This window comes from Patagioenas fasciata, chromosome 3 (assembly GCF_037038585.1).
Source record: "Patagioenas fasciata isolate bPatFas1 chromosome 3, bPatFas1.hap1, whole genome shotgun sequence".
NCBI classification, from domain to species: Eukaryota; Metazoa; Chordata; class Aves; order Columbiformes; family Columbidae; genus Patagioenas; species Patagioenas fasciata.
The window spans coordinates 38,450,723-38,470,634 of NC_092522.1; the positions used below are offsets into that span (position 1 = coordinate 38,450,723).

The 19,912-nt window shown below is 56.3% G+C and overlaps 1 protein-coding gene across 9 annotated transcripts in view; it reads right to left on the reverse strand.

Moving 5' to 3' along the window:
- Positions 1-498: 498 nt before the first annotated feature.
- SLC29A1 (solute carrier family 29 member 1 (Augustine blood group)) overlaps positions 499-19,912 on the reverse strand; it is a 33,795-nt gene continuing 14,381 nt past the window's right edge. For 6 of the 9 annotated variants that reach the window (XM_065834784.2, XM_065834785.2, XM_071806129.1 and 3 more), the window contains 12 exons: positions 6,648-6,730; positions 6,138-6,219; positions 5,723-5,868; positions 5,354-5,493; positions 5,011-5,145; positions 4,741-4,838; positions 4,305-4,395; positions 4,086-4,177; positions 3,852-3,960; positions 3,514-3,599; positions 1,591-1,790; positions 499-1,489 (listed from right to left, as the gene is read on the reverse strand). In XM_065834784.2, coding sequence (XP_065690856.2) covers positions 1,378-1,489; positions 1,591-1,790; positions 3,514-3,599; positions 3,852-3,960; positions 4,086-4,177; positions 4,305-4,395; positions 4,741-4,838; positions 5,011-5,145; positions 5,354-5,493; positions 5,723-5,868; positions 6,138-6,219; positions 6,648-6,676 — 1,320 coding nt within the window. In that variant the 5' untranslated portion in view covers positions 6,677-6,730 and the 3' untranslated portion in view covers positions 499-1,377. Of the gene's footprint in view, positions 1,490-1,590; positions 1,791-3,513; positions 3,600-3,851; positions 3,961-4,085; positions 4,178-4,304; positions 4,396-4,740; positions 4,839-5,010; positions 5,146-5,353; positions 5,494-5,722; positions 5,869-6,137; positions 6,220-6,647; positions 6,731-7,506; positions 7,672-8,419; positions 8,975-13,051; positions 13,193-19,912 lie in introns of those variants that run through there. The other 3 variants (XM_065834787.2, XM_071806131.1, XM_071806130.1) reach the window with 3 other exon arrangements.

The following is a 19,912-nucleotide window of genomic DNA, read 5'->3' on the forward strand; positions in this document are numbered from 1 at the left end:
GGTGTATCCTGAGGGCAGCACACCCTTCCCATCTTGCCCAAATCCCCATAGTGGAGAACTGTTGGGCCTTCCATATAATAGTTTGGGTTAGGACCTTCAAAGCTCATCCAGTCCAACCCCCCTGCAATGAGCAGAGACATATTCAACTAGATCAGGTTGCTCAGAGCCATGGCCAGCCTGGCCTTGAATGTCTCCAGGGATGAGGCATCTACCACCTATCTGGACAACCTGTGTCAGTGTTTCATTACCCTCACTGTAGGAAATTTCTTCCTTGTGTGTAGCCTGAACCTTCCTTCCTTTAGTTTAAAACCATTACCCCTTGTCCTGCCATAACAGGCCCTGGTAAAAAGCCTTTGCAGGGGATGCACGCACTGCTCCACTGGCTGATAATGGCTACAGGAGGCCCTGGGGACACCTGGGAAATGCTCCCTTCAGCCTTTGCCTCTCTGTAGCCCTCTCCCCTGTGGTGATGGAGAGACACAAGCACATACACAAAGAGGCCTTTTGGTCTTTTTATAGAAAACGGCAACTGTACAGACACGTTTACATAGACGGGATGGGAAAGCCATGGGAGAGGTCAAGCCTCCCCCTGCAGCACAGGCAGGGTGGGAAAAGGAGTTGCCTTCTCTCCTTTTGTAGCCCACGGTGGGGCCTCCTGTCACACAACCAGGAGGCAGAAAGAAAACTGGTAGAATCACACACACACAAATGTAGGGAACAAAGGCAAGGAGAGGGGGAGAAGGGGAGGTGTGGAGACTTCCTCCCTCAGCCTAGCCACAGTGTTGACTCTTCATATGGGTGGGACAGGGATCTCTGTGTCCTTGGGATTGCTGCTGGAGAAGGGATTCTGCGCCTAGCAGAGAGCAGGAATGGCGAGGCTGGCCGGGCCTCTCCTCCCCACTTGCAAGTCTCACCAGCAGGAAGTGCTGTGAGCTGTTTCCAGTCCCCCTGGAAGGGGAGGAGAGCAAGTCCCCAGGTGCCTTGGGGACAAGGGCAAGAGAGGGAATAACACTGGATACCAGCCTCCAACTCCATCACAGAGGAGGCTGAGATTGGCTTTTGTACTTGAGCTGGGGAAATTATGCAGCGTGGAAGGCAGCTGGACCTCTATGAGATCTTGGGGTGTTCTTACACACACACACAGCATGGGGAAGGAGAAGGCACATAGGCCTGAAGGCATCACACAGCCGAGCGTGGCAGGAGCCAGGCCAACCCTGCAGGAGTGGAACCGTCCCTGGGCATAATGCCTGCCGTGGCAGTGTGATTTGGCAGGGGCAGGTGTGAGGTGTCATCTCCCCACAGTGCCAAGGTGTCCAGGGCCTCAGAGGAGGATGCGGAGCCATCTCTCGGTGTCCCTGCACCCCCTGGGTGCCTCTGCTAGATGAGCATTTGGATCAGGAAGGAGACAGCAGCTCCTAGGGCCAAGCCCAGCGACAGGAAAAAGGCCATGATGGCTCCAGCTGTCTCCGCTTCGTGGGCAAGCACTTTCCTAGAGGAGAAACAGGAATCAGACCCATCCTTGGGGACGTGTGCCCTATGCCCCGCCTGGGGGTGTAACCAAACCTTCCCCTGGTCCCAGCTCTTACTCACTTGGGCCCAAAGCGCATGCAAAGGCTGGCCAGGTAGCCATTGGAGATGGAGAAGAAGATCATGAAGACGATGTACCAGGCATCATGAGAGAATACGACAGGCAGGTATTTACGGGACTGCACGTTGCACAGCATGAAAAGAGGGATAAAGATGACACGGAGGACCACCATCACTGGCAGAAGGCAGCTGTCCTTTCCAGGCTGGGAGAAAAACACAGGTCATTGAGAAGCTGAGAACTGGGCACTCCCCATCCCGTGGCATGAAAGCATGGGCTGCACTGGCTGTCCCTACTGTGTTGGGGCTGCAGAGGAGCCACACAGAAGGCAAAGTTGCTGAGACACCTTCTCCACTGCAACAAATCTCAGCATCACTGCTTGCTGTGGTAAGGAGGTCCTACTAGGTCTCGCTACTGCCCTGTAAGTCCTATCCCAGATGACTTGGAAAACAGCAGCACTAAAGCCAAAATACTGAGTTGGGTTTGTGAGTGACTGTTAAGCCCTTGCTGAAAACAACAGGCAGGCAGGAGAGCCTCGTGCACGCTCACGCAATCTCCTCCATCAACAAACCACCACACAGGACAAGTCTGGCTGAGGTAAATCCCCTCTGGCACCTCAAGGCCTGAAAACTGAGCTTAACTAGCGCCTCAGCTTCCTACGCCATCTCCCAGCCAAGCGGGGCGAAATCCAGCACTCTGGGAAACGGATTATGCTGGGGCTGTTTTGGACAGTGCTGGGAAAGGCATGGACTGAATTAAAGTCTCCTTGGATCCCCCTGGACATGGGAGGCTGGGACAAAGATGGAGGTGCTTGTCCCCCTGTGCTGTCTCTGCAGCTGGGAGCGAGGCAGCCCCTGGTATGAGATGTACCTGGCTCTGCCTGGGGTCCCCCCCGTGGTGTGCCAGGGTTGCAGATGACAGGGCTCACTGGTCTGGGGTCAGGAGAGACCCACAGCTGCCTTGGGAGCTGCGTGGGCTGGTGGAGCCATGGGACACTTCATGGGGGAAGCTGAGGTTAGGACAGCTGCTACGTCTGCGGGCAAACAGGCAAGAGCAGCAGCCTCTCCTGCCTGAGGAGGAGAAAAGGAGCGAGCGGGGCCCCAATCAGGGAAATTAAGCCCAAACCACATGTAGTCAGACTTTCCACATAGCCTTGTTTTGGAAACGTCTCCTGCTGGGTCATCCCACCACGGAGGCTGTGGCCTGGACACTAGGCAATGCGGCTCATGGCCAAGGCCAAGGGCAGCCAGCAGTGATGGCCGGGGGAGAAGCAGCTCCAGGCTGCAGAGAAGCCAGGCCAGAAAGACCGTACAGCATATGGTGCTGAAGAGCTTCTCTAAACAAACAGCCTCAACAACACAGGGGGAAACGGCACTTGGGGGGATGGGTGAAGGGGCAGGAAGAGAGACAGACCGGACAGCCCCTTTCCTCACCCACCCCCATCACAGCCCAAAGCACTCAGCCCCAGCAGCTCTGAGCCAAGCGAAGGAGATGAGAGCAAGGGGACACGGCAGGGGATGGCTCTGTGAACCATGTGGCATGGCTCTGCCCTGCTCCCAGGACAAGGCTCTTTAAAGCAGCTGTGTCCTGTGTGGAGGCGAGGTTTTATTTTGGGCTGCCCTGTCTTTCACCCTCTTTCCTTGCCACGCTCCTGCTTGGCTGTTTGCATAGCTGGAGTGAAGGTTTGTTTACAAAGAGGCTGAAATTGAGGAGGCAGCTTCATCCATGCCATGCTGAAAGAAGGGTGGGAGGAGGACAGGACAACACTGTGGTTCTCAGCTCTGACCCATAAATCTCTGCTTAGGACTTAAAGACAGGGTGGGAGTCAGCTCTGCACCTCCTTCCTCCTTCCAGCCCCCATGATAGCCATGGCTGAGGGGCCTGGGGATGAGGAGTGCCTGGGCATTTGCTACCTTCTCCACACTTACCCATGTGAAGAGAGCAGTGAGACTTCGTCCTGTCCAGTCAAAGACATTAAAGAGCAGGAAGCAGGAGACAGGGATGAAGTAGGAATCTGCAGAAGCGGGAGAAGGTCATTGATGAGCCCAGCATGCCCCAGGCACTCTTTCAGGTCTGAGTCCCCCTGGTTTCCCACTAAGGACTGGAATGCTTTCCCAGTCAGGCTGGTGCCCACATACAAACCATCATGCACAATGGTCTCCTCTTCCCCTCAGGCACCCCTACTACTTCAAGCCCCACTTTGTTTCCTCCCATTTACCTTGTTGCCAGTTTCCTCCTACCCCACCCCACCCCTAGCCACACTTACCCCATCTGTTTCCCTCTCCAAGGACAGTGGACACCTTAGCTGTGATGGAAGGAAAGACGCCGATGGTGACAGTGAAGATGAAGCAGACAGATGCAGCCATGACCCAGAGCTAGGCAGATAAAAGAAGAGGCTGGTACCAAACACAGGGCAAGAGACCAGTGCGGGGCTGGTCTCCTCTCCCCCTGCCCTCCTACACCTGTGCCCATCCCCTGGTATGAGGGGCAAATCACAGACCTTTTTAAAAATGGCAATGACTGAAGGCTTCTCGTCAGGGTTGTGGATAGGGATGATCTTTGAGTTATTCTGCTCCATGCCGTTGGGCTCATCTGCAGGGAGAGACACAAGCAGGGCATGGCAGACCCCAGAAAGCCGAGATCTAATTCAGTCTTCTGTCTCATTCTTCTTCTCAGCTCTTCCTCTCTTTCCTTCCTCTTCCTCCTCTCAGCCCCTTACCTTTCTTAATCAGGTCTCTCTTGGTCTCCAGCTCTGCATTGTACACACGGTACTCTGTCTTGTCCTTCATGGAGTAGTATCGGAAGAAATCCTGCAGAGACAGCCACGGGGAACTCATCCGTGAAGAAAGAAGGCTGCCAGGGACCGGGTGGTAATGGCAGATATGGGCAATATGGGCAAACTATTCCTTCCACTTATGTTGGATACTTCTGCTTCCCTGCTCACCCAGGGGCTCATTTCCACAGTAGCACAAGGATACTGGGGTATCTGAGGTGGAAAGTATCCTAGAGAGCTCCTTTGGGGCAGGGGAGGGCTTGCCTTGACCCAGGAGGTAGAGGCTGGTAGGAGCTAAGGCTGGGGCCATGGTCCTTGTGCTGTGATGTGCAAAAGGTCCCAGGTCCCCACGGCATCCCCACAAGGATGACAAAAGTCTCACCATGCGAGGCAGAAGAATGTAGGAGAAGATTGCCAGCACGATTGCCACACAGGCTGTGGTGAAGTAACCGATGAAGGTCTTGGCTTGCTGGGCATCAACTGGGAGCACAGGAAGGGAGGAGAAGGGGGGAAGAAGGAAGAAGGTGATGAGGGCTGACAGGAGCAGGGCCCTGCTGCCATCTCCCACCCAATCCTGTAGCATGAGCCCAGCAGATCCTGTTGACAGCAGTGCTCTGGGAAGGCTGTCACCTGCAGGGCAGGGATTACTCACTGGCAATAACGAAGATCATCGCCAAAGCAGCGAAGGTGCCCGCCAAGCCCTGACCACTCATGATGGGAGCTGTGTAGCTGGCAGGCAGGAGCCCTGCCAGCCCAAAGAGGCTGCTCTGGAGGATGGCGCCAAAGGCTGCAAAGGGGAAAGATGAGCCGAAATGAGAAATCAAAGGCAGGGATGGACTGCATGTCTGTAGGGAGCCAAGGCCCCTACCCTGCGAGGCAGGGCAGGTCCCCCTCCTCCTTGGCTCTCCAGCATCAAGGGTCACGCTTTTCTCTCAGAGAGACCAGCACTAGCCATGAGGCTGTGCCCCTTTCCTTCTCCCTGCTGCCTCACTCACAGTTGATGAAGAAGATGCAGATCATAGTAAAGATGAAGAAGGGAAGAGGTTCCATGGCAACCTTCACCATGATCACGGTGATTAAAAACAAGAGCCCAATAGCCACCAGGCTGCCCATGATGCGGACCTGCTGGGGAATCCTGCAAGAGAGGGCCTCAGTGAGCAAAACCCAGCCCCCAAAAAAGCCTGTGAGGCTGGGACCGAGCTCTCCCATGAGAATTCCAGTCAAATCCCAGCACAGGAGGCTGCTGTTTTGCCTTTGACTGGACTGAATGGGCTGCGGCTTGACTCAGTACTGGGGTAGGAGGATGAGCTGTGGCTGGGCAGCCCTATGGGGGCTGGTAGGGGCAAGGACAGGGCAACGCTCACCGCTGGTGGATGAAGGAGTTGAGGCAGGTGAAGATGAGGAGGGGCACCATGGCGCAGAGAGTCATGAAGTTGTCAAACATGGACTGCAGGTAGTTGGGGGAAGAGTCAGCCTTACTGGTCTGGTTCCCGAGGCGGCTGATGAAATACTGCGAGAGAAGGATCCTGGTGGGGCCAAGGTGCTGCAAGGCCACCCTCCAGCACACTCAGGCCGCCCTTCTCCCCATTCCAGCCCCACGCCCAGACCTCCTGCCACCTCAGCACCACTCATCCCATCAAGGTCACCCATGTTTCTGTCTCTCCTGCGTGCAAACCCAGGGACTCTACACTGTGGCATGCTGACACTCCTACACTGTGGTCCCTAGACGTGACAAGGGATGACTAGTGTCATGGGCAGCAGCAGGAGGGAAGCCCTTACGTCTCTGGCAGTCACGAAGAAATTCCATGGCAGCAGCGTTCCTAGGCCAAGGATGAAGAAGATCAGCCAGACAGCCTTGTACCTGTGGAGATGACAGAGAGGTTTGGAGTGAGACGCTGGGCAGGGCACAGGCATCGCTTCTGACTGTCCCCAACCCCACAGCCGGAGGCACCAGGAGGAAGGATGAAATGTATTGCCCTGTCCCTGCCCCACAGCCCCAGCTAGCCTGGGCTGCTGGAGGAGTCCGTGACACTGCAGAGGTGCCATGGGAGATCCTCCCCTGGTCAGGGAGGCCGGCTGCTCCTCAGCACGTGGCACCCAGAAGTTCACTGTTTACAGCCTGTTTGCTATGGAAAAGCTGACACAGAGAGCATCTTGTGGAAGGGACACTTCAGTAGTCCAGTGAACATTCAGGAGAGGGGGTTCCCCAGCTGATAGGTGCCCCCCGTCATCCCTGACCTCCTGGTGTCCTGGATGTGCCCCAACACCCAGCTCGGAGCCCCACATTACCTGTCTTGGGGCCCGTCTCTTGCTGTCATCTTGTGCGGCAAAGGTCAGCACCACTCGCAGCAAGTCTTGTGGCTGCTCTCCGTCTGGAAAGCAGAGGATTTTATGGCGGAGTGAGTGACACAGGCCAGGCAGGGGCAGTGCTCGTTTTAACCCCACAGCTGTGCTGCGGGGTAAGTGCTCTGCAGTACCGGGAGCCAAACAGAGATAGCAAATGAGGAGAGGACAGCCCAGCTAGCTTTGGAAACCTGTGGCTCAGAGCCCTTCAGCTGAGGGTCTGTGACACATGGCCTTATGCCTCTGGCTGGAGACAGCAAGCCTTCCCTCTGAAGGGAAAATTGCTTTCCTGAGATGACCAGGCTGCTTGGCGCTGGCTGCCCAGCTGCTCCACAGCAGGCTCTTAAAGGATTTGTGAGCCTGCAGCTCTCTGTGCCCCCAATCCTCAGGCTGTGAGTGAAGCATATGCGCAGCGGGCTGTGTCTGCCCCCGCTGCCCTCCCCACCTCCCTCCAATGCCTGGGGCATGGCAGCACAAAAGACACATTTAATCCAGCAACCTCTCTCACCAGAACCACCACTAAAAACCCCCTATTTCTGACTCCGGCTTCCCTGGGCCTCTCGCAGCCCTTTCCTGGGTCACCTTGGAAAGCCAAGAGTGTCCCTGGTACTGCTGTTCCCTCCCTGGTGCCTACCGCTCCTTCTCCCCCATCACCACCTGCCCGGTCCCTGCCATCTCCCTGGCATTACTTTCCCTTCAGACAGCCCCACAGATACAGCTCCAGGACCCTCAAGAAGAGACCTTCCCTCCCCGCTCTCCCCCCTCTTCTGCAGGATTAGCCGCTCCAGAGAAGCTGCAGGCCTGCCTTGTCCTTTTCCAGTCCGGTCGGCGCAGCATGGGGTGCTCCAGCACCTCTCTCAGGGCTTCATCTGCAGCGGGGCTCCCGGCACTGAGCCCCCAGCCCCTGTGGGGCATGCCCCTTGGCTGTCGGCAATGCTCCGGCTACAGCATCCCTGCCTGCGCCCTGCCAGGTATGGTGTGGGAGGAGGCAAGCCGGCAGCAGCATGCTGGGATCTGTAGTCCCTGCCAGCCCCGACACGCATTAAAGGGAGCAGAACCCATGTGCCTTGTCGCAGGTCCCTGCGGGGTTCTGGGCACAGCTCGCCACCTCCTCTGCTGCGGTCCTGCAGGCTGGGGAGCCTACAGCTATGACAGAGCCAAAACATAGCCAGCAGGATGTGGGGAAGGATTTGGAAATCTGGCTGCTTGGAAAAGCCAGAGCAGGCTGACAGGTAGGTCTGCATGGGACTGAGAGCCCCACAAACCCAGCAGGTGCTATCCCATGATGCCAGAGCCGGCTGCAGCATTTCTCCCCTGCCTTACCATGCAGACAGTACAGTGTATGACAGCTCCCGCTTTGCCCTTGTGAGCCACCCGAGCTTCCAGAGAAAACATCCCAAAATCGCCTCCTGGCAGCCTGCCAGTGCCTCAGTGGGCAGGGGACACCCTGAGCCCAGACCTGGGATTAGCAGAGGGATTTGTGAGCACGACTGCCACCCCCTCACACACAGAAATCCTGCCGGGGCCACTGCTTGTCCCCAAGCAAACAGATCTCTCTCCCAAACAGGCAGGAGAAGCCCAGCTTCCTTTGCAGGTCCCCAGCAAGCCCTCAACATGCTGCCCCTTGCCCAGCCAATCCCCTGGCCACCCTCCCTGACCTTCACGAGCTCGCATCAGTGTCCCAAGAAACTGGGGCAGGGACTGACCCACAGACATACCTGGGAACGATGGAACCAGGGCAAGGCCCGAGTGTATTTGAAGGCAGCACGGTCCGCCCCCTTCCACACACCCCTGCTCTTGGGGGCTAGTGTCAGGCCCCAGCTCCAGTCACGGGGGCTGGGGCCATGTGGGTCTGGTGGCATCCACAGAGGAGGAGAAGAGGTGTCGGGTACCACAGCTGGCACACAGCCCAGGTCCCGCTGCCCAGGCGCCCGTCCGCGGTGCCCAGGAAAGGCAAGAAGGCAAGGGTGTTGTGGAGGAGGTGGCAGGAGCCAGGCGTGGCAGAGAGGTTCGGGGGATAGCAGGGCAGGGTGCTCCGTGCTGCTCTGCCACGCTGCTTCCCAGCCACCTCCTGCTTCCGTCTGGAGAGCACCCACATCCCTGCGTCAGGAGCCCGACTTCCTCAGCACTGCCTGGCTGCCCAGCGCAGCCTCCTGCCTACTCTGTTTGTTTTCTGTCTCACTTCGCTAAGTACCTCCTAATTTTTTCCACAAAGACCCAGCGCCTGCCAAGGGGCGCATGGGTCAGCACTCATTACAGCAGGAAATGCGCCCAGCTGCCAGCTCTTACAAACAACCCTACAACAAACAGAAAAGGTCACTCGAACAAACACCAGCAACTCTGGTGGCAACCCTGCTCCTGCTCCACAAGAGCAGCTCTACCATAAGGGACCAGGGGACCGATGCCACCCTCCAGCCACCTGGCTCACACAGCACAGCTCTAACCACCTCTTGGGGCATCTCCTGATGTTTAGCCTGGCCACCAGCTTGGTAGCTGCACAGCCCGGGGGATAGGGAAAAGCAGGAGTGATGCAGGAGCTTGGTATAAGGACATGATTTTATTCCTGGGCATAGAGCTGTGTCTCATCCCCTCGGAAGTGATGTGTAAGCAGGAGGAGCAAGGTAACAAGGAGCGGGCTTAACAAACCACAGGATAGCACCTCTAAGCAGGTACAAACAAGAACAAGCACCATTTTAATTGCCAATTCACACTGTACAAAGGCCTTGACAGACGCTAAGTGACACTTGCGGTATTGGGTCACACAGCAGGGCCAGCTGCCACCAAAACCATCTAACCTGCACAGCAAAACTTGCACTGCAGGACAGCCACACCTGTAGGCAGCTCTTTGTCACCAGGCTTCGGAGATTTCCCCACATTTCCCATCCCACACATCACATTTTCTGCTGCTTCTGCTGCCTTCACCAAAGGTGAGCACAGCACACGTGGCTTTCTGCTCAAGAGCAATTTCATGGTGACAGACAGGCACGCTATGGGTTTATACCCAGAAACACCAGCTCTTTAAAGAAAAGCTCTTCATGCCACACCAAGTGTAGCACCGTCCTTGCAGTCCCTAGATAAGGGGCTGTCATCATACTCAAGAATGAGCACCCTGTGTCCTCCTGCCCCTACTTGCAGGGGATCAGTTTGCAGGGATAAGGTCAGCACTTCCTCTGAGCGCGGCCAAGACCGGGCAGAGCCAGATGCCTCCCCAGGCTTCACCCCATCCCCTACATCCGCTCGCCCCCCTGGGTGACACCAGAGCCCTCCCAGCAGGAAAGCTAATCTGGGGGCACATCAAGGTTTACCCATGGGCAAGGAACGAGCCCGGTACAGGTGTGCAAGTCATGTGAAGCCCTGGTGGCCGTGACTCAGCTGGAGGATGGGAAACACTTCCAGACCACCCGTTTCATGAGATTTCATGTGCACACCTGAATTCTAACCACGCCACTCCTGGGTTCTCCTACCTCACACCAGGGTCCGCAGAACCAGCCTCCGGGGCTGCGTCCTTCCTGCCACCGCCTTCAGCCAACAGCTGCGAGAACACGTGCTTGTATTTCACAAGACGTATGAGTGCGCGCGCGATTTTACACCATCGCCCCAGTGTTGGGACAAACACAAGCCCTCCCAAAATAAGGGCAGGTAGCTTGGGTCAAATCAGAGGCCAGTCTGGCTCAAAAGCTCGTCTCCCTCAGAGGGCAAAAGCAGATGCCAAGAAAAGGTAAAAGTGTCACAGGCATAGACTAACTCCCCAACTGCTCCCCCAGCCACAGGGATATGCTCTTTGCGTGTTTTGTAGCCCACACAGTGGGTTTTGCTTCTGTGAAATCCCTGTTTCCCCCTCAAACTCGGGAGCCTCTGGCAGAGAGCAGCACCTCTCCCCACACGCATGGCCTCAGCCAGGGCTCGCTCGCCCTTGCCGTCAAAAGGTGGATGAACATTGGACTGGCTTCTCCATGCCAGCCTCAGCTTTAGAGGCCTGGATCCTATCCACCCTGCAGCACGTTTTCCAAACAGATAAATTCTAGCTCAGTTAGTCATCCAGGCACAGCTCCACACCTTCAGTCCTCCTTGTTGCTTTCCTTCCTCTCAGCCTTCCCTGGCTCCCCTCAGCCCTTCCAGAGACACTGGCACTGTGGGCACACAGGGCCTGCAAGGGCGTGAGATGCCAATTTGAAGAGCTGCACAAAGCTTTCCTGCTTTGTTTCTGCTTTGTCACTCAGAAAGATGATTCAATGTGTTTTTATGGACGCCAAGCTATCTGAAATAGCCCCAGGCCTTGCTGTGAGTGCCCAGCTCAGTGTGTAATCTTGTTTGTGGATTAGGGGCTTTTGCCCCCCACCCTCATCTATCGCTTGATATTTATCTAAACTGAATTTCATCTGCCTACTGGCTGGTGTTGTAATGTTCTTCTGTACTCTTCCTAGCTGGCACTTGTCCCCACGAACCTGAGTAATCCAATCGCCTCAGCAAGCCGCCATCTCGTTGCTCATTCCCTTTTCCAGGTCGCTCACAAACACACTGAAAAAACATGAGACCCGGCATAGCAATCTCCACCGCAAAAACAGACCGCTGACTCCTACACCCTCCTTCCTGTTTTGGTACTGATTATGGAGCCATGCAAGGACCTTCCCCTTGACCAGCCAGTTCCCTTAAAAACTGGGCTGAAAGCCCTGGTTAAATTTTTTTTTTTTTGGGAAGCAGTGTGGGCACCACAAGCCCAGAGTCCCTAAAAGCACTGCCCCGGCTTGGGGGCCCCTCGGCAGGACCCCATCTCTGCGCAGGCACACGGGCGCCACAGCAGATTCACCCGTCAGTTTTTCCCTGAAGTTTCCTCCAGCCCTTCTTAGAAACCCACGTCACACCTCTCCCCCCACCCAGTCCCTGGGGGCCGGGGAAGTTGTGAATGAATAACTAGAAGCCACATGCAACAGCCAGCCAGTTCACCCTCCCTTTCCTTTCGGTGGACATCGCCTTGCCCTTGTGACTTCTTGCTGTTTAGCTTTGCTTTCTAACCTTTCCTCTACAGATGCTCTGAGGACCCCCTCAAAAGAAGGTTCTGTCAGGTTCTTCTGGAGCAGACAGAGAGGCAAAAGCTTCAATCTGGCTTTTCTTCTATGGCCTCTTTTCCTTCGATCCCCCATCCTTCCAACAGACTATGGCAGGCTTCCTGCTCCTGATGGCTTTGCAAGCAGTATCCGTCATAGAGCTGGTAGCACTTCCTATTATTCTTGTTCTTCTCCTTTCCGAACCCTGCCTCTCTCCAAACAGGCTTGCTGCACCACCTGCTCCCTCCAGCACTGCTTACACCTGCATCCTGAGGAGGGAGCTCGGCGAGGCACTGGCATGGGGGCATTTCTGCCTCCCCCTCACCTCACTGTGTGCAGACAAACCCCTCTGCATTGCCAGGGCTGGGCAGGCAGAAGAAACCTTCTGCAAGGCAGTCTGAGCAGCACCCTCACCCCACAGAGGTTTCTGCACCGCAAGCAGTAGCTATGCCTCCTCAGCACCTCCCCGGGAAGTGTCCCAGCCCTGGGCACCATTTCTGACCTGTTTCACCTTGCCCCCTTCATTCCTCCCCTGGCAAAAGGAGAGGCAGCTCTAGACCCTCTCTGCCTTCAGGCTGGCGACACTCGCAGTCACCATGCAAACTCCCCATGGAGCAGAAGCCGCAGAGGCCTCTCCACTCCCAGCACCCACCACCGGCCGTTATCTCAGTTGCCGGGTTGCAGCAAGGAGGCCCAGGGGGGAGGCAGGGAGGAAACATTCAGCCCCACCGTGTGTTTTGAAGTGTGCACACCAGCCAGCTGCTAAGTCCCTTATCTGGAGAGTTCAAGGAGCCCCGTGAGGCTCCCTGGGGGACCTTGGGCCCAGCAGGTAAAGAAACCCAGCTGGGAGGCAAATTAGCCAAGGGCCTGACAGGACTCAAGTGCTGTCCTTGAAGGGCTTCCCACCAGGGAGAGGGGAGCAGGCAGTGATAAGGCAGAGCCAGCCACAAATATTCCCTAAGCAATGCAGCTGAGACTCTTGCATCCTGCACCGAGTCCCACAAGGCTGTGGGCATCCACCTCCCCACCAGGGCTGCTGAGTGGGTTTCCAGCCCTGATGTATGACCGGCAAAATACCAATGAGAGGGCCCCAGCAATGGCAGCCCCATGAGGAACACACACCCCTCTCTCCCCAGCATGTTGTGAGTACCCAAGCCCAGGCATGCCTGGTTCCTGGCCAGAGAAAACCCCTCCAGGCACCCACACAATCCCCCTGGAGCAGAGATGTCCCATCAAAGGCTGTCGCCCCCAGATAGGTCATTGCCCATGGCAGAGGGACATACTAACTTCATAGAAGAAGCTTACCAGAAGGGCACGTTAGACCCAGACCTTCACTCCTGGTCACTTCAGGCCACGGGACTATGGGCACGGCGCAGCCTTGGGAGGGGCAGGAAAAGCCCCGCAAATATTGGAACAGTCGCCTGCTCCAAGGCCAGCAGTTTGGGGCTGTGAGAGGAGATACAGCACCCAGGGGGGTAGGAGCCAAGTTGGGGACGTCATTTCAGAGGAGGCGTCAGAGGGTGAGAGATAAGCTGCTCTCAGGAGCCTGTTCGCAGAGACGGAGATTTGTATGGGCGCTTCCAAGAAGAGCAAAAACCACCTCCAGGACCTGGATGTGCCTCCAGGCAGGTCTCAGCACCTCCAGAGACTGTCTGGAGGTGGGAAAGGGAGGGGGCATGACCCACTACAGACAGGCACAAAGGCTCACATCACCTGGCCATGGCTTCCCATGGGACTGCTACGTGCTCAGGAAGAGCCAAGGGATGCTCTGTCCCAGACCTTCACCCTCACCTGGCATCCTCTGCAGCTGGCAGCCCCCGCAAAGCCGATGTCCTCAGGGCTGGTCCAATCCCCCAGGGGTGCCGGTGTGGCCTCCTGAGGTGCTGCCAGGCTCTGCCCCAGGGCTAGGGGGAAGGGGAGTGCAGGAGGGGTTGCTGCAGGAAGGGGGTGCTGCAGGAAGGGGGTGCTCCCCCAGGGTCAGACCGCGGTCTGCAGTGGGAAGAGGCACAATGGGAGGAAGCCACGTTTCCGCTTACCAATGGAGAAAACCCTACAGGACCCCTGGGGAGAACAACCGGACACCATTAATGTAAGAATCAGCTAGAAGCACAAGGAGTGGCCAGAAGCACCTCCGCGAGTGGATCCTCCTCACATGGAGGAACCTGGGGCTTGGTGCGCCGGTGGCACAGGCCATCACAAAGTAGGACAGCCATGCACAAGGGGCAGAGGCCACCCCAACCATGCCACAGCACACAGCACAGTTCTGGTACCTGCCTGCCCACAGCCCGGCTCTCCTGCAGGCAGGAGACACACTCCTCACTTCCACCCACTGGGGTGAAAGAGCGGTGCTCTCTGGGAGGCTGGGGCAGTGCTTAGGTAAGACCCCCTGAGGCATGGCTGCCAGATGGATCTCTTTTGCTTTAGTAGCTTCCCCCCAGTCAGGCTTTGGCTTGCTCAAGAGGAATCATTTGTACAGATGGTATCTGGGCCGGCCACACCTTGGGCAGCAGCAATAGCAGGTCAGAGGGATGGGCTGAGCCTACGGGACTGTGTCCCCATTTCCCTTCACGTCTGCAGCTGAGAAGAGCACTTTACTCCCAAAAGAGGAAGCACACAGCAAGACAGGATGAGACCGAAACAGCCTATGACCAGACAAGTCTCAAGATAAGGACTCAGTGAATGCAGAGTGAAGAAATCTAGGCAGGCCAGGCTGGGAGAGAGTCCCATGGACAAGGAATGAAAGAGAGGGGCAAGACGAGTTTCTCCATACCCTGATATATCTACCAGCAACATGTGAGGTGACTGCTCAGGAAGCAGATGAAGAGCAGGACTACGGGAGGCCACCTGCACACTGGTGGCTCCGAGGGTGCTGGGATGCAGAGTGTAGAGGATTCTTCTTCCATTGCTTCATGTTCCCGGCCCCAGGACCGAGCTTAGAGCTGGCAGACCTGTGAGTAAGTCAAGCCAGGAATGACACAAGGGAGCTGAGAACGGAGTAATTTGTGATGAGGTGCTGTGGGAAAAGGATGGGAACAGCTTATGTTGCAGCTGGGAGATTCTCAAAACAACTCTATGAAAAGGGCAAGGCGAGGGGGCGGGCTGTGAAATCATTAGAAAGCTCAAAAGCCCCTCTAAATTCTACCCCAAACTATGCATGGAGCCCCAGAGGGAGGAGGCTGGGAGAGCTCAGCTTAACCCCAGACATGCTCCCCTACTCCAAATGCCACTCTGCACTTTACAGGGGCTCTTCCTCCCCCCAGGAGAGCTTGAGTCAAGGGGTCCCTTGCTCATTCCCAGAACAGGGCTGCAGGGAAAGCTGGCAGTCAACCAGCAGCAACAGCACCTGCCCACAGCAGCCCCCTGCCTCCCACATCCTGGGGCATGTTCACCTCGGGAGAGAGAGGCTCTGTCCTTCCAGCTCTGGCCCCTTCCCGTATGGGACTGTACAGAGCTGGCAGCAGTCAAGACCCTCCGCTGGCAAGAGCTGCCCACAACCAGCAGGAGCTGCTGAACCACATGCACCTGGGCTGCACTGTCCCCGACCCCCCCAAGCAAGTGAGAGAGCTTCCCCGGGGCTGGATGGAGCGAGCCTTGCCCCTGCACCCAGAGGACTCGGTGGAGGGGCTGCAGAAGGCTGTCAGCCCTGCTGGGGGACTGGCACAAGGACAGAGCTCGCTTTGCCATCACTCAGCAGTTTTTTGGAGGCTGGTCCAGGTTGCACAGCTGCTTCCAATTTAGTAGGGGGGTGGAGGAATTAAAAAAGAGCCAGAACAACACATCTTCCCACAGCATCACCATCTCCCCAGCTCCCAAAATTTGGAGGGGCTGACCAACAGACCCCTGGCAGAAGCTGGGATGGACACGCAGTGGCTACCCGCCACCAGGCCTATGGCAGGCCGAGGTAGCTCCATCCTCCGCATGTCAGCTGTGCCTGGTGGCCGGGACAGAAATACCAGGGCTATTTTGGGTCCCTGCAGACCAAGTGGCCTTTTCCTTGTAGGCCAGCTCAGGAACAAGGGCCCTGGCTGACGGCTGCTTTTGGCACGACATATCCGCAGCCCTACTGGGAAAGGGGATGGCGAATGGGGAAGCAGGTTTTGGCACCCACCGTGGTCCCGCATGGTCCCTCTGCCAGCTGTCTGTCCTGCCAAGATCCCGCTCACTTCTTGGGCAGCTGTAGCATCTCACAAACCCTGAACTGGCTTCAGCTGCTAAATGCAGACATTTCACAATGGACAGGGGCATGGCAGCTCTGCTCTACAAGACAGCATGTCTGTCACCCCCATGCACCCTTTGTCTCAGCCAAGGGGCAGCCCATGATCCCCAGAAGGAAAAGGAGTAACAAGGGATGATGCCCTGGCTGGGTCTGCTTCCCCAACATGGACCCTGCCTAAAGTCACTCACTTCCAAAGCTGCAACCAGCTCCAAGCAGCAGGGCGAAGATGTTCCCGAGAGTCCTAGGAGCTGAGGGCACTTCAGAAGCCACACACACCTGCACACTTCCCAGCTGATTTTAAATTAGACTGAGGGGAAGATGCTGCCTGCTGAGATCTGGGCTTGCCACGTCCCTGCGCTGCAGCAGCTCCAGAAGAGCCGTGTGGGCAGCACACCGTCTGCAGACTGAGGAATGGAAAGCCAAGGTGGCAGCATGCCATCAGCGGTGTGGAGCAAGCAAAGAACTTGGAGTAAACACCCAGGCTAGAAACATCACCTCTGGCACCCCTTTCTCTCCTCCCTGAGCAACTCAGCTTCTCCAAACACCCTGGCAGGACTAAGGTCTCACATGTGGAGCCAGAGCAAGGCTCAACGTAGACATCTCCTTCAGAGGGAATAAGTCAGAGCACAAACCTCCTGCTCTCAGCACTAGCATCAGCTAACCCATGGCAAACAGGAAGGGCAAGGAGAACCAACAGGAGGTGGGGAGCTCACTCTCGCGTCTGCCCAAATCCCAGCAAAACAGACTCTCCCTCATGACCAACAATAATAAGCCTGGCCACAAGTCTGGAAAGGGCAAGTCACATCCCTTCCAAATACCAGCCTGCAAATGCTGTCACATCTGTGTAACCAGCTGCCACCAGTGTGCCACAGCTGCCGGGACCATAAGCATCCTTGGAGACATCTCAGGTAGGCATGTGAGCCCCACCTGAGAGCTCCCGAGTGCTCTGCTCATGCTGAAATGGTGCTTTGGAGAGGCTAGCATTGGTATGCGGGCTCGGCCAGCGTCCCAGCCTCTCCTGCATTAACTTGGGGAGCAGAAGAGACAAGGGCAGGTCTGAGACTCCCCGCTGGGAGACCCAGGGTACCATAACCTCTGTCAGAAGTGCCCTGCCAGAGCTTGCCCGAGTGCCTGAACACGCTGGAATGCTGATGCACTCCCACAGCAATGCCAGGTGATAGGGAGCCCAGGGGCTGAGCCCTGCTGAAGCAATGCCTTTCTAGGACACCGCATCCCCTGTACAACCACAGGGGATGAAGGGAGGGACAGCTGGTGGCAGAGGACTTGTGTTTGCTTATGGACAGCCAGGCAATTTACTCCTGTCAGGTTTTGTTTCTGATCAAAGGCTCCTCTTTTGGAGCAATCCCAGATGCAGAGCCCAAGCAGGGGGAGCATGGGGCCCTACAGCAGTTTCCTTGACCACCTGTGAGGCACAGCTCCTGTCCCCTACTGCCCAGGTACCCCACTCCCGCTGCCTCCAAGGTAACAGCCCCATCCGGAAGCATGTTGGCAGATCAGTTCTCTGATGTGCTTTACCACACAGTCACACTAACCTTGTATTGCCACGAGGAGTGGGTGTGAAGACGGGAAGGAGAAGCTGCAGGGGAGGGTGGATTGTTTCTTAATAGCTTGGTTGTGTTGCTGTTGCTCTGCCTCCTCCCATGGATAACGCTCCTGCTTTCATCAGGAGGGTGCGGAGATCCACCCAACCCCACTGGTCTCAGCCACAACCCAACACCCACAAACCCTGACGGACTGGGCTCCTCAAAGGAGCAGAGGCCCCATCTGGAGCAAATACGATCAATGAGCTCATCCATAGCACCAAGGGAGGATACCCCAGGCAAAAAAATGGAATTGCCTGCATCTTGGTCCTGAGGCCAGGAAAAGACAAGGCTTGTCAAAGGCAGGGCAGGCAGCTCCTTCAACCCTGAGCCACTGGCCAGCACCAAGAAGGGAGCTGTGCCACCAGTGCCTCCCACCTACCCCCGCTGTTCTTCAGGGGTAATCCCCAAACCTAAAAAGAGGGAGCTTCTCTCACAAGGCTTTCTCACAAGCAAACCTGCAGCAAGACTCAAATGGGGCTGCCCATCCCAAAGCCCTGACCATCTCTGAGCTCTTCTAGGTGCTCCAGCCCTCGGCCACAGGTGTCAATCGGCTCCCTGTCCCTCCATGGTGCCAGTGGGTGGCTGTGCTAGGCATGATGAACCGCGCAGGTCCGTGAGGACCATGCTTGAAGCCACAGCATGGGCTTGGCAGAAGCCAAGTAGGGTGGCCCAAGTGGGATGCCCCTCTCCCCAGCAGGAGAACTCTGGTACACGTTCAGGTTGATGGCTTGCCCTGGGCACAGCAAGGCCGATGGCAGAGGTTTGGGAGTCTCCACCCAGTCCTGCTGCCATAATTCAGCCTTGGTATATAGCCAGAGCAGGAGGCTGCCTGCACACCCCTCCGATCACAACCCTGCTCCCAGTTCAGCCGTATCCCTCTCAACCTTGCTCCTCTCCATCTGGAGCCCTGTCTGCCTCCTGCCTCTGCAGCTTCCCAGACCATTCACTCCATGAATTTCCAGCTGGAAATTTCACAGCGGGTTGCTTTCCCACCAGACACGTCCTAAAGTAAACGAATTAGAGCATATCGCTCTAGCAGTGGTGTGGTGGGAAGAAAGCAAGAAGGCTCTGCGGAAATCTGCCTGATTTCCTGCTGGCCACTTCTGCGTGCGCCAGCAAGCAGGCAATAGGTCCCTGCTCCCCTTTGGCCTCAAAAAAAAGCTGGTCTCCTGGAGGTCAAGCCTGGCTGTGCTCACACACGGCTTAACAGAGAGGCTGACAGACAGCCTCCAGTACTGCACTCAGAATGCCAGGCTCACTGATTTGTGTAATGGATGGTGCATGACAGCCACACATATCCAGTGCTTCGAGACTGCCCTTTCTCAGAGATCAGTTCAAGGCGGAGCAGGACCAAAATGTCACAACAGTAATGTCCTTCACACCACCAGCGTCAGCAATGAAGTTACAAATGGCTAGTGCTATCCCTACACAACAGCTTCCTTTGTCCCATGGGAGCAATTACCCTCGTACATGTTCCTCACGCAGCACCACAGCTCCTCTCCCACATGGGGACCCCAGAGCCCATGTACAGCTGATCCCCCAGCCAGGTCTGCAGGGTCTGGAGTAGGAGATGGGGTACAGTGCTGCTCTGCAACCTCAGCTGGGGCAGTGGGGTCCCTCTTGACCACAAATCCTGATGTAACCAAACCTATCCAGGGTCTGCCCCTACTCTGCATGCTTATTTTCCCATCCCATGTCTTGCACACTGTTAACCTATGAAGCACTATCATTGTTAACTTATAAAGTCTTTATCACAGTGCTTAATCAAATCCTAATAGCTGCCTGGCTGTTAAAACCCTGACTCCTGCCCATCTGCATGTGCCTGTAGCTCACTCTGCATAGTGCTTTGTGCTTGATCTTCCTGGCAGCTGATTATGAGCTATCATGCAGCTGAGGTTCAACAAGGCCAAATGCGGGTCACAACAACCCCAGGTAGAGCTACAGGCTCGGGGAAGAGTGGCTGGAAAGCTGCCTGGCAGAGAGGGATCTAGGGGTGTTGATTGAAAGCTGGCTGAATATGAGCCAGCAGTGTGCCCAGGTGGCCAAAAAGACCAACAGCATCCTGGTGTGCATCAGAAATAGTGTGGTCAACAGGACTACAGAAGTGATTGTGCCACTGTACTCAGCACTGGTGAGGCTGCACCTCTAATCCTGTGTTCAGTTTTGGGTCCCTCACTACAAGAAGGAAACTGAGGTGCTGGAGACGGTTCAGAGGAGGGTGACCAGGCTGGTGAGGGGCCTGGAGCACAAGTCTGATGAGGAGCAGCTGAGGGAACTGGGGCTGTTTAGCCTGGAGAAAAGGAGGCTGAGGGGAGACCTTATCGCTGTCTGCGACTACCTGAAAGG